Source organism: Protomyctophum bolini, assembly GCF_963924005.1.
Source record: "Protomyctophum bolini genome assembly, chromosome: 18".
Classification (NCBI taxonomy): Eukaryota; Metazoa; Chordata; class Actinopteri; order Myctophiformes; family Myctophidae; genus Protomyctophum; species Protomyctophum bolini.
Genome location: NC_137879.1, coordinates 34861434 through 34875554, shown reverse-complemented (window position 1 = coordinate 34875554; position 14121 = coordinate 34861434). Strand labels below are relative to the sequence as shown.

Here is a 14121-nt window from a genome sequence, read left to right as displayed (position 1 = left end):
TTTTTCTTAATCGAAGAACCACTGACGTAGAAACATAGCTTTGGGGGCCTAAATAATATTATTTAGAAGCGTTTTTTTATCAAGATTTGATCAATGTCACCATGGTCCTCCACACACTACAAATTAAGAGCACATTGCCAAATGGGCAGGGGGTGCTCTAGCACCCCCTAGTGTCTATCTGTGCACGCCGCTGATGACGACTGTTTGTCAGTGTTGATTTCGTCGACTAAAGCCAAGACGGAAATGTTTTGTCGACTGCCTTTTTTCCACTGACGGAAACTAAATGAAAACTAAGCTATGGTGACTAAATATACTGGCAATTTCGTCCACAAATAAAAACTAGACAAACATTTTAGGAAAGGGTCTAGTCAGTGGACACGACATCCAGATGAGTTATTTTACACTTCGCTGCGGGCTTGTAGATCGGCTATTTTCAGCAACGACAGCATCAAGGCCCACTAAAATACATTTTGTTCGACTAAATCAACTGTAGATTAAGTCGACTAAAATCTCATGATATTTAGTCGACTAAAACATTCCAGGTGACTAAAATGTGACTAAAACTAAATGCTGCCAAAAACAACACTGCTGTTGGTCACTGGGAGTTGCCGAATACTACTCTGTGTGTGTGTGTGTGTGTGTGTGTGTGTGTGTGTGTGTGTGTGTGTGTCTGTGTCTGTGTGTGTGTGCGTGCGTGCGTGTGTGCGAATCAGATCAAAGCACTAAGCTCCAAACTGATTGGTTGAAACCAGATTTGACCCTTGAACCCAGCCTCCTGTCGGTGCCTCATATACTTCCTGCCGCTGTCGCTTCCTCTCTCTCTCTCTCTCTCCCCCCTCTCTCTCTCTCTCTCTCTCCTCTCCCTCTCCCCCCTCTCTCTCTCTCTCTCTCCCCTCTCTCTCTCTCTCTCTCTCTCTCTCCCCCCCCTCTCTCTCTCTCTCCCCCCCTCTCTCTCTCTCTCTCTCTCTCTCTCTCCCCCCCCCTCTCTCTCTCTCTCTCTCTCTCTCTCTCTCTCTTTTGTGACACACACTTACAGCAGACCCTCAAGGGGGGAGGGTATAATGGTCAAGTTAAGTCATTTGAACTGTGACTGTCTGTCTGTCTGACTGACTGACTGACTGACTGACTGTCTGTCTGTCTGTCTGACTGACTGACTGACTGACTGACTGACTGACTGACTTTCTGACTGACTTTCTGTCTGAGTGTGAAACATGTGACATTGACTTCCTGTCTCGGTGCAACGCCAACTTAACGCACAGACATGCATATTGTCACTGCCAGGTGGAAACTAGTTTCATTTTTTTTTAATCACTTGAGCATGCAAAAGTAATGAAAATAGCAGATCTATTAGAACACAATTGGACAGCAATTGCATACATGTGACATATTTTAGAGCCAAAGAACACCGATTAATTTTAATAGTCAGAGCATAGAGCAACAATAACCACATCCCCAAGCAAGAAATAAATAAATGAACACAATACAAAGTAGACCACCTTTGATCGATTTGGTTGAATACTTTATTGTTCAGAAATGTAGACAGCCATGTGGTACAGGTTTCCATGGTGGTCCTATGTATTCAATTCATCAACACACTCCTTTCGGAAATGCTTTTGGTCATGTACTGTTAATTTCTTAAAGGGACACTTCACCCTTTTTGCAAAAAAATATATGTTAATGACGTTTAGGAGCTTTAGAACACTTTCCTGGGGGTCTTTATGTGTGTAATATGTGGTTTTAGATATTTTAGATTGTAGCAGTGAGCCTGTTGTCTCTGATGTCACGGACACTGGGCTCACTTCCTTCCTGGACTACATGTTGTCTCAGTAAGACAGCTCTCCCCCTATCAACAAGGAGGAGCAGTGCACCAAAGAATTATGGGAATTGTAGTCCAGGAAGGTAGTGAGACCAGTGTCCATGACATCAGAGACAACAGGCTCACTGCTACAATCTAAAATATCTAAAAACCACATATTACACACATAAATACCCCCAGGAAAGTGATCTAAAGCTTCTAGACGTCATTAACATATATATTTTTGCAAAAAGGGTGAAGTGGCCCTTTAACTCTTGATTTCCATTTTCCAGCCATTCAGTTGCACAAAAAAAAAGACAAAAAAGTTTTATTATTATTTATTATTTATTTTTATTATTATAAATAATCTGGGGACCCCCCCCCCCCCAAAAAAATCATTTGGTTTAAGTTTAAGCATTATGTTATACTTTAGCCATTTCTTTTAGAATAACTGTTTTGGAGATATAGGGCTGTATTTTGCGTGTCTTAAGTACCAGGTCTTATTACTTAACTTAAGACCTGGAGAGTCAATGCTCTTTGGCCACTCAGAATAGCCAAATGGCATTGATCACGCAAAATACAGCCCAAAATATTTTCCTGCCCAATAGCAACAATATAGGCTCATGAAAATAATACTTCATCCCACATCCACAGATCACGTTTTACTGGGCCAGCTTGTTCCCAAGCTTTTATCACCGACAAAACAGGGATATACTGGAATGTGCTCATTTGGTCTGAATGTATGATTTATTTTTTAACTTCGACTGTTTTTCCTGTCGGTAAAATATTTCACAAGTCAAACTTTCCTACCCGGTCGCTTCCATAACGCTATAATAATGATTTAAGCTCGTAGTGGCGCGCTATATGGGCTTGTAGATCTTCTATTACATTTTCAATAGCTAAAGTGTAACATAATGCTTAAAACACCAAATAGGGGTTCCCGCCCAGAATGGGTTAACATACTCTACCATGGATATGTACTAGTGTCATTGTAACGGCATGGATCAGATTGCTTTAAACTCACTTTTTAAGTTCCCGGAATTACAGCAATGAATTATTGCATACACTATACATACAGTGTCCGGCTCAACCAAGCTGAAGCAGTCCAACTTTATACTTTGTCTAAAGGGGCGAGGTCGCTTCGTCATTATATCTTGACATAATGCAATGATGTACTTTCATAATCAAGTCTGTCTCTGTCTCTGCCTCTGCCTCTGCCTCTGCCTCTGCCTCTGCCTCTGCCTCTGTCTCTGTCTCTGTCTCTGCCTCTGCCTCTGTCTCTGTCTCTGTCTCTGTCTCTGTCTCTGTCTCTCTCTCTGTCTCTCTCTCTCTCTCTCTCTCTCTCTCTCTCTCTCTCTCTCTCTCTCTCTCTCTCTCTCTCTCTCTCTCTCTCTCTCTCTCTCTCTCTCAGGTCTATAGTAGGTCGCAGGTTCTTCTTCCTGGTTGGGACTCTCTACCTGTACCGTTGTGTCACTATGTACATCACCACTCTGCCAGTGCCGGGAATGCACTTCCACTGCTCCCCGAAGGTAACGCACGCACGCACGCACACGCATATGTACTCGCCTGTCTGTGTTTGTTTTCATGTTGATAGAACACGTCTGGACGACGTCCCCTTCGTGTTTCAGTAGTAGTCTCTTGGAAAATACAAATCTTATTCTCAACGTGGTCCCTGGAACAACATATTTTCAGATGGTTGTCGGCGTCCAAATACAGATAATTTTTGGAGTCCTTGACATTAAAATAGTTTGAGAACGAACCACTGACGTTAGAAACACGAGGTTTTGTAGAATCTGATCTCGGGTCTAAATGGAAAATGGGTTAATGTTGTGTCATCAATTATTTGGGGGCCCTCTTGCAACGGGAGCCACTGAACTGTAAGCCTTTGAGTAAAAAACAAACCAACGCAATCAAATAAAATGTGTGTGTATGTCTGTCGTTCTGCATTGCCAGACAGCTGTGACCTTGTGGTCCTTGTTTTCCACCCCAGTAGGAGGTCTGACATCCCAGGCTTGTTCCCACACAAGCACGCATGCAGACACACGCACAAAGTACTGAAATATGAAATATGAGTGTTTCATTTGACTTTTCGAGTAATGTAAGTAAGCCTTGCCGAGCAATAATATTTTTGTTTCTTACTTGCGCAAGCAGAGCACGCAAGTAATAGTTTCGCCCGGCTCGTATGCACCGTCCCAGCAAATTGGTTGGCTGGCTTCGTACGACGCTTAAAAGGTCTTTAAATAAATACGTTTTGAAAAGCCTATGGAGAAAATGAATGGAGAATCATTTCCTGGGCCACTCCGTCGTTCTGACTGCGACGCTCTATATGCTTAACCCATTTAGACCTGACGACGATTCTGCAAAATATCTTCTAAATACTCAAAGATAGTTTTCTGAAAAACCCATGTTTCTGTCAGTTGTTCTCAAACTATTTCATGTCAAGGACCCTGAAAAATATATGTAATTGGCCGCCGACCCCCATCTCAAAATATGTTGAGCAAAGAAGCAAAGACTTGAGTTAAAAAAAACGTTCGCTCTGAAAGAATATATATTCAAAGATTTGCACCACATTTTCACGATTCTTCAAAAATAGCAGACCTACAAGCTCGTGAGCGCACTCTCTCTCTCTCTCTCTCTCTCTCTCTCAGACAGACACGCGCACACACATCTTGATCAGACTATAACTACTACAGTACGTACTCAGCAGAGTACAGAGTTTAAAAGAGCACTAAGCACTTTTTAATATCCACCGTAATCTGAAGACTGGCCTCTTCAGACACAACCTCAGCCCCCAAAGCACTCCAACCAGATATGACCGTCCCTGCTGAGCATTGTTCAGACTATACCAGACGTCTAAAATACGTCTAAAAATGGGTTATATATTTATTTATAACTGGTCTAAACTGTGAAAACAACATTTGTTTGTTTGGGTACCCGAACCTGCGACACGCTTTACCAGCCTATTGGGGGGCATGTATGCATTCTGGGGTTAAATGTATTAAAAAAAGCTAGGTTGGCATGAGGGAAGTGTAGCGCCCAGGATTACATCAGATCATTGACAAAAATGGGTTGCAAAAAAATCGTGGGATAAAAATTATTTAAAAAAAAAAGTAAAAGCTAGAGTGTGGCAATCTGGAGGAACCTCAAGTGACGACCCTGTGTCACGCATTCACGCTGCACCTCGCTAGCTTTTATCTCTCTCTCTCTCTCCAGGCCCTATTCTGGGCCAGCGATTTGCACTGAGGCACGAGGCGAGCAGCCGACATGTCATTTGACAATTTCCAGACGCCAAACGCAGGATTTTATTGATGCCACTTTTGTTTTTGTATAACAGCTCAGCCGGCCTTGTGATTATAGAGTGTCCGCCCTGGGACTGCAGGGAGGTCGGGGGTTCGATCCCCGGCCCGGGTCATATACCAAAAATAAAAATGGGACCCAGTGCCTCCCTGCTTGACACTCAGCATCAAGGGTTGGATTGGGGATTGGGGGATAAGTCTCTGCGACACATACTAGCGTCATGTCCAGGGGGTGTGCTTGTACATCAAGCTGCCTCACGCTACAGAAACAGGAGATAGGCTCCTGCCCCTATATGGGCCTCATGCCTCGGCAAGGCTTACTTACAATTTTCAATTTAGGCATTTAGCAGACACTCTTAATCCAGAGCGACTTAAATTAAGCAAGAACAAATAAAGCATGGGAATACATCACATAAAAACATTTATCAAGAAACATGCGTAAGCTAAGAAAGTAACAGTGGAATATCTATATAATGAAGCTATACATATAAACTATACATCTATACTACTGTGCTATACATATGTACTATGACGTGCTATGACTACATACAATGCAATTATAGTGCTGTCTACATAACATGCTATAAGTCTGTATCAAATGCTATCTAAGTCTACAGAAATGCTATCTAAGGGGGTGGGGTGAGTGCTATGGGCCATGATGGAGTCTGAAAAGGTGGGTTTTCAGACTACGGCGGAAGATTGGGAGTGATGCTGCACTTCTGACTGCAATGGGAAGTGCATTCCACAGTTTTGGTGCCAGAAGGGAGAAGAGTTTGGGACGTGTGGAGCTTACTTTTACTTACTTTTTTTTCCCCTTCTTAACGGTCCAATTCCTTAACAGTTCCTTTAACGATTCCTATATATATATATTATTTTTTTGGAAATAAATAATTTTGACCTTCATCCAATATTATGATGTTATGATCGTGCACACACACACACACACACACAAAGTCCCTGGCGTACAGTATAATAATTATGCGTGCTCATGCCTTCGCCTCCCTGCGGACACAGAGCGGACCCTGAGAAGAACTCCACACTTTGCCTCTTGGGAGAAATCATGACATTTCTTCCATCATGACACTGGCAAACATTACCACCAAGAACACCAATATGAGAATCCCAGCGTCAAATATTGGGGGAAAACAGCGCCCCCTGTTGTTAGTCTGTCTTGAGAGACTACCAGAACACCGCTCCTATATAACCACCTCAGTCCTATAAAAAGATTGCCTTTTTCCGGGGGTTTTGGGCCATGGTTCACGTGTTTAAAGGTCATTTGATTGGCCATGTTTTTTTTTATAGCAGATCTACAAGCTGAGCTTGTAGGTCTGCTATTTCTTTTTGTTAAACCGTGGAAATTTGGCTCAAATCTTTGAACATATATTCTTTCAGAGCTCTTTTAACTCAAATCTTTGCTTCTGGGGCGGCGAGGGGGGGGGTGTCTAAATGGGTTTAAAAATAGCAGATCTACAAGCTCATCATGACATTTCTTCTTGTAGGTCTGATATTTTTGAAGAGTCGTGAAAATGTGACGTGAAAGTGTTTGAGAACGACTGACATAGAAAAACATAGCTTTCTTTCAAGAAAACTGTCAGGATTTAGAAGAATCTTTGGCAGAATCGTTCCCAGGTCAAAATGGGTTAATATGATGGTGGCGGTTGTGTCTCCAGGTGTCACATGTATTAATATGATGGCGGCGGTGTGTCTCCAGGTGTCACATGTATTAATATGATGGCGGCGGTTGTGTCTCCAGGTGTCACATGTATTAATATGATGGCGGCGGTTGTGTCTCCAGGTGTCACATGTATTAATATGATGGAGGCGGTTGTGTCTCCAGGTGTCACATGTATTAATATGATGGTGGCGGTTGTGTCTCCAGGTGTCACATGTATTAATATGATGGCGGCGGTTGTGTCTCCAGGTGTCACATGTATTAATATGATGGCGGCGGTTGTGTCTCCAGGTGTCACATGTATTAATATGATGGTGGCGGTTGTGTCTCCAGGTGTCACATGTATTAATATGATGGCGGCGGTTGTGTCTCCAGGTGTCACATGTATTAATATGATGGAGGCGGTTGTGTCTCCAGGTGTCACATGTATTAATATGATGGTGGCGGTTGTGTCTCCAGGTGTCACATGTATTAATATGATGGCGGCGGTTGTGTCTCCAGGTGTCACATGTATTAATATGATGGCGGCGGTTGTGTCTCCAGGTGTCACATGTATATGATGGCGGCGGTTGTGTCTCCAGGTGTCACATGTATTAATATGATGGCGGCGGTTGTGTCTCCAGGTGTCACATGTATTAATATGATGGCGGCGGTGTGTCTCCAGGTGTCGGGGGATTACGTGATGATGGCGGGGAGGGTGATGACGATGCTGTGCGGCGGAGGGCTGACCATCACGGGCTCTCACCACCTGTGCGGAGACTACCTGTACAGTGGACACACCGTGATCATCACGCTGACCTCGCTGTTTGTCACAGAATGTACGTACGCGCGCGCTTTTCATCAGAGTGTATGTACACACACACACATACCGCTCATGCACTCACACTGTTTATCACAGACTGTACACGTGTGCACACGCACGCGCACACACACACACACACCCTTCCTCTTCGATGTCCGAGTCCCTTTTGACTGATGCCTGTCCATTCAAACTGCCCCAACGTTATTAACCTATTTTGGGACGGGAACCCCCTTTTGGTGTTGGCATTATGTTATGCTTTAGCTATTGGAAAAACAGCAGATCTACAAGCTCATACGAGCTTGTAGGTCTGCTATTTTTTTGAAAAATCGAAGAACGACTGACATAGAAAACATAGCTTTTTCAGAAAACTGTCAGACATTTTTTTTAGAATCTGATCTCAGGTCAAAATGGGTTAATGCAGCAACGCTGACCCCTGGTGGTCGACGACAGTCAGGGCAGCCGCTGAAAGTCATTCTGTCCGTGGCCAGTCAGTAATATGCAGTGGAACTCTGAGCAACGTTGATTAATGTGTTTATGATTATATCATCAACCGCTGTGATGGAAACTGCTCAGGGAGTAGAGCAGGGTTCATGTTAAAATAAAATAAAATATAAAATAAAATAAAAATAACAAATAAAATTGATTTGATTTGATGTTGGAATCTACGCTAGACGCTTGGCCTGACGTCGGAAATCCTTATGTTTCGGTATCAGTGGTGCTTAAAAGATTTGAGGCACATTTTCACAATTCTTTCTAAAATAGCAGATCTACAAGCTCATATGAGCTTGTAGATCTGCTATTTTTCAATAGCTAAAGCATGACATAATGCCAACACCAAAAGGGGTTCCCGGCTGAAGTCGAAATTTAAAAAAAGAAAGTCCTTCGAATCCTAACGTTTTTCTGAAATACCTCATGTTTCAGTGGTGCTCAATATTTCACGTCAAGGACCCCCGAGAATGATGTGTATTTGGCCTGCCGACCCCCATCTGAAAACATGTTGTTCCAGAGACCCCCCCCCCCCCCCCCACAGAAGCAAATATACGAATAACGTTCGCTCTGAAAGAAAATATATAAAGCCACATTTTCACGATTCTTCAAAAAACAGCAGACCTACTGTATCTTTCAATGGCTAAAGCGTAACATAATGCTTAAGACACCAAAAGAATGGGTCATTAATAATAATAATAATAATGATGATGATAATAATTGCAGAGACTAGTAATAATCATGCCTTCAACGTGAATATTTCGGAAGTGATTGTGTCGTGTTGCTGACTGTGTGTGTGCGTGTGCGCGTGTGCGTGCGTGCGTGCAGACTCTCCTAGGCGCCTGTGGTGGTACCAGTGGCTGGTGTGGGCTCTGTGCGCCGTGGGCCTGTTCTGCATCCTGCTGGCCCACGACCACTACTCCATAGACGTCCTGGTGGCATACTACGTGACCAGCAGGCTGTTCTGGTGGTACCACACCATGGCAAATCTACAGGTACCGTTCATATTAATATCACTGTTATTTATTACTACATTATACTACGTGACCAGCAGGCTGTTCTGGTGGTACCACACCATGGCAAATCTACAGGTGTCAGGTATACTGCTCATATTAATGTTACTGCTGCTGCTATTGCAGAGTAGTATTTGCGAACACAGTGAGCACTTACTATGAGACCTAGCAGATCATGTCTGTCTGTCTGTCTGTCCCGCTTTTGTGCTCATATATGGAGCTGAGTGATTTGTGTCACCATGACTCAGCCATAACCATATAAGGAGTCCCCAAAGCAGCTATACGTCCAAAACCCAAATATATACGAGCTGCGTTCGCTTCCCTCGTTTGCGCGTCTTACTGGTAGTAAGAGAGTGGCGACACTAGCGTTGGACTCCCACTGTAACAATGGAATGCGGAAGTGCTCGTTCAGTCTCAATGGGGATAGTTCCAGTGTTTGGAACTATAGCCCAACATAGGCGCCCGCTTTGCGGCGAGATGAAAGCGTGTGTCGCTGCTCTCCTACTCTACACTCTGTATTACTACTACTATGAGTACTGCTAGTATTATTACTACTACTATTACGAGTAAGACGCGCGAACGCACTCAGCTCCATATATGGGCACAAAAGGGGCCAGTGATTTGTTTGTTGTGGACCTGGCCCCTTTTGTGCCCATATATGGAGCTGAGTGGACCTGCCCCCTTTTGTGCCCATATATGGAGCTGAGTGATTGCTGATGCAACACACTCCATATTTGGATAGCGGGACAGACACACAGACACACACACAGACACACACACACACAGACAGACAGACATGATCTGCTAGGTCTCATAGTAACTTAGTAAGTGCTCACTGCGTTCGCAACTACCACTACTACTACTACTACTACTACTGCAACAGGTGTAACGATATAGTAACTGCGTCGACAAATCGATTTTAATTTCAAGAAATCGAAATGAAAACGGCAACGTTGACTATGTATCGTTTTTGCCGTGCAAAATAATCGATTGTGTCGACGCTACATTTTTGTGCGGGATATTTAGGGATTGTTTTTAGAAGGAAAAAAGAAAAAGAGGGGTTTAATTACTTAGTTTAAAATAATGTCAATGTATTTTAAATGGTTACCGTATCGATTTGAAATCATCGTGTCGTATTATCGTTTCTCTCCCCTTCTCTCTCTCTCGCTCTCTTCCCTGTCCATCTTCACTTGATACTAGTTAACTGTGTGTGTGTGTGTGTGTGTGTGTGTGTGTGTGTGTGTGTGTGTGTGTGTGTGTGTGTGTGTGTGTGTGTGTGTGTGTGTGTGTGTGTGTGTGTGTGTGTGTGCGTGTGCGCGTGCGTGCGTGCAGGTCCTAAAGGAGTCGTCTCACAGTAACTTCGTGTCCAGGGTGTGGTGGTACAGAGTCTTCCTGTACCTGGAGAGGAACGTTCAGGGAGTCGTACCACGCCACTACCAGCTGCCTCTGCCCTGCAAGCGCTTGCTCAGGGGCACAACGGTCAAGTACAGCCGACTGGCAGACAGCGACTATCCCTGAGTGAGAGACAGACAGACAGACAGATGAGCGGCTAGACGGATGGACTAAGGACTATTGAAAAAAGAGACTGATGGGTGTATGAATACATTGAAGGATGGGTAATAATAACGTATGAATGGACGGATTTCATGGAAACGATGGATGGATGGCTGGATAAAAGGAGAGGCTTGACGTCTCTTTTTTCTGAGCGTGAAGACAGGACAGAGGACGGGTTGAAACCCACTACTTTCTGAGCGTGAGGACAGGACCGGACAGGACAGAGGACGGGTTGAAACCCACTACTTTCTGAGCGTGAAGACAGGACAGGACAGGACAGAGGACGGGTTGAAACCCACTACTTTCTGAGCGTGAAGACAGGACAGGACAGGACAGAGGACGGGTTGAAACCCACTACTTTCTGAGCGCACGGTACGTCCGTCCCTCTGGATCGATGCCGGCGGGTTATCGTGGACGGATGTCATTGCAACGTCTTGATTGGACTGAGAGAATGGGCAGATTGACAGACGGGTCCGTCTCCTCCTGGGAACGGAACCGGGGCCAAACGCTGGCTGCGTTGGTGCCTTGCTCCTCCGTCTCCTCCTGGGAACGGAACCGGCCAAACGCTGGCTGCGTTGGTGCCTTGCTCCTCCGTCTCCTCCTGGGAACGGAACCGGCCAAACGCTGCCTGCGTTGGTGCCTAGCTCCGCCAGCTCACAACCCCAGTGTGCTCCTCACGCCCCCGGCCATAACTGTTAAAGACGCGAGACAATCTTTGGCCAAAATGGATGTCCGGACGGAGTGACTGGACAGTATTTTGTCCTACAAAAAAAAAACAACAACCTGTGGATCCTAAACATTTTCATATGTACGTATTTGTCTGCGGACGCCGATCTGAAAGTATTTTTGTGCCAGGGACCACCATAAGAGACGATTTATGTCGCGGGGGGGGGGGGAGTGTTCATTCTGCAGTCTGCAACTGTGTTGCCGACTCTAAATATACAGTATGTTGCAATGCATTCTGGTACATACATAGTAGGCACTACCACTATGGCCGGGGGAACTCGATATGCAGAAGAACACATTGAGGCTTTTGCTTGATTCTGTTGACTCCACTGATCATCAGCAATGACTGTTCATCCACACACACACACACACACACACACTCACTCACTCACTGACTCACTCACTCACTCACTCACTCACACACACACACACACACACACACACACACACACACACACACTGTGAAGTGTTGAAGTTGTCATTTAACCCATTTAGGCCTGAAGTTAAAAAAAAACAACAGTTTTATTCAGTCAGTTGTTCTCAAACATATTCATTTCAAGGAACCCCACATATTGGCCGCCGACCCCCATCAGAACATATGTTGTTCCAGGGACCCTCTCAGTAGCAAAGAGTTTTGCTCTGAAAGAACATATATTCAAAGATGTCAGGCACATTTTCATGATTTCTCAATAACAGCAGACCTACAAGCTCGTAGACGAGCTTGTAGATCTGCTATTTTTCAACAGCTAAAGTACAACAAAATGCTTAAAACACCAAAAGGGGTTCCCGCGAATCCCGCCCCACAAAATGGATTAAAGCGTTTACAAAAGCCTCATAATAAGTGGTGATTGTGACGATTCGGAACATTTCACTCGGGAGACTGTACTGTATTTTCCACTGCCGTGCCAAACTACGCCAGGATCTCTTTCTTGGTGTGTCTTGTCTGGTCGTGTCTTTATATCCACGCGATCTTGTTTTCGTACAACGTGTCGCTTTGAAAGTGTCGTATATCTACGTGACCCTGGTCTGGTGTCGGCGTGCGGAAAGAGAAAAATGTACAGTGTTGAGGAATCCTGTGTTTTCATATTATTGACCGACTCACTGATTGACCTTTTTGTAAATGTCTGTTGTACTGCAATACGTTCCAACACAGTCGAAAAGAACAAGCCTTTTTCCTTGCCACTGTTTTTTGTATTTGTATATATTTTTTTACTCTGCCCTTCATTGAAGGAGAATTCCATGCTAGAAGGCTTTCTTACCTTTTTTTTGTAGTTGTTACGTCCCCCACCAAAGAGGTCCAGGTGTTATTTTGTGCAAAAGCGCATTATTGGCTATTTCCCCTACCATAAGCCCTCAATGAATTGCATTGAATTGAATGGGGCTATGGGGGTGTTGTGCTAATTCGCGTATTTCCATCGCTCAGAAATATATTATATATATTTTTTGTATATATCCTCTCTTCATAATGTAAATGGTATCCCGAGCGGCACACTTTACTACGTATTTCGATTAGCACAAAAGCTTATCTTAGGGGAAATAGCCAATAAATAAAAAAATAAAATTTTGCACAAAATAACACCTGGACCTCTTTGGTGGGGGACGTAACGACTACAAATAAAAGTAAGAAAGCCTTTCTAGCATGAAATTCTCCTTTAATATCCAGAAGGTTGAAGTGTGTGTGTCAATGGATAACTTTAATGTTTTATTTTAGCTGCTAATGGTGCTCTGCGAGCTCCGAGACAATTCACTGTTGGCGTGTATAGTGTTAATGCCAGTGCCTTATGTGGTTGTGGTAAAGCCCTAATCAGCGATGTTGTAAACTAAAGATTAAAGACAGTTTAAATATATAATGTGATTTGTTTTCTCTTCCCCCAACTCACCTCCATACCCAACTCCACCCCCAACCCACCTCCATACCCAACTCCACCTTGTCTCAACCCATGGAGGTATGGAGGTGGGTTGAGACAAGGTGGAGTTGGGTATGGAGGTGGGTTGAGACAAGGTGGAGTTGGGTATGGAGGTGGGTTGAGACAGGGTGGAGTTGGGTATGGAGGTGGGTTGAGACAAGGTGGAGTTGGGTATGGAGGTGGGTTGAGACAGGGTGGAGTTGGGTATGGAGGTGGGTTGAGACAGGGTGGAGTTGGGTATGGAGGTGAGTATGGAGGTGGGTTGAGACAAGGTGGAGTTGGGTATGGAGGTGAGTATGGAGGTGGGTTGAGACAAGGTGGAGTTGGGTATGGAGGTGGGTTGAGACAAGGTGGAGTTGGGTATGGAGGTGGGTTGAGACAAGGTGGAGTTGGGTATGGAGGTGGGTTGAGACAAGGTGGAGTTGGGTATGGAGGTGGGTTGAGACAAGGTGGAGTTGGGTACGCTACTTTATGTCAATATGTCTGAATACCAGACTTACTGGTAACAGAGTACTCTACATTGCAGAATTGACTTAAATACAAATTGTTGGTATTTTTCTACCACAATGGAAACAATAAAGCCCTCAGGGCTTTTTGAGTTATCCTTTTATTTAGCATTGTTGTAGAACTGTACCTCTATTTTCACAAAATGTTTTCAATCAAGTATTCAATCATTAAATCAAACCAAAAACAGCAGATCTACAAGCTCATAACATTGCATCACGACAAGCTTGTACAGTAGTTAAGGCTATTTTTGGCTAGAACGTTGAATTCATTCTTAAATGTTACCATTTGAATATTCTACAACATAGACGGCGCTCGTGCAACTTCTCGTCTTTGCATAGAATTTGTATGTAAATCGCGCTGCTC

The 14121-nt window shown here is 44.1% G+C and overlaps 1 protein-coding gene across 2 annotated transcripts in view; it reads left to right on the top strand.

The window, feature by feature from the left end:
* The window catches only part of LOC308333246 (phosphatidylcholine:ceramide cholinephosphotransferase 1-like), a gene marked incomplete at its 3' end in the record, with an annotated part of 47433 nt that extends 36851 nt beyond the window's left edge, over positions 1-10582 (top strand). For both annotated transcript variants that reach the window (XM_080789514.1, XM_080789513.1), the window contains 4 exons: positions 3207-3324; positions 7428-7581; positions 8880-9046; positions 10397-10582. In XM_080789514.1, coding sequence (XP_080645640.1) covers positions 3207-3324; positions 7428-7581; positions 8880-9046; positions 10397-10582 — 625 coding nt within the window. The remainder of the gene's footprint in view (positions 1-3206; positions 3325-7427; positions 7582-8879; positions 9047-10396) is intronic.
* Positions 10583-14121: the final 3539 nt, after the last annotated feature.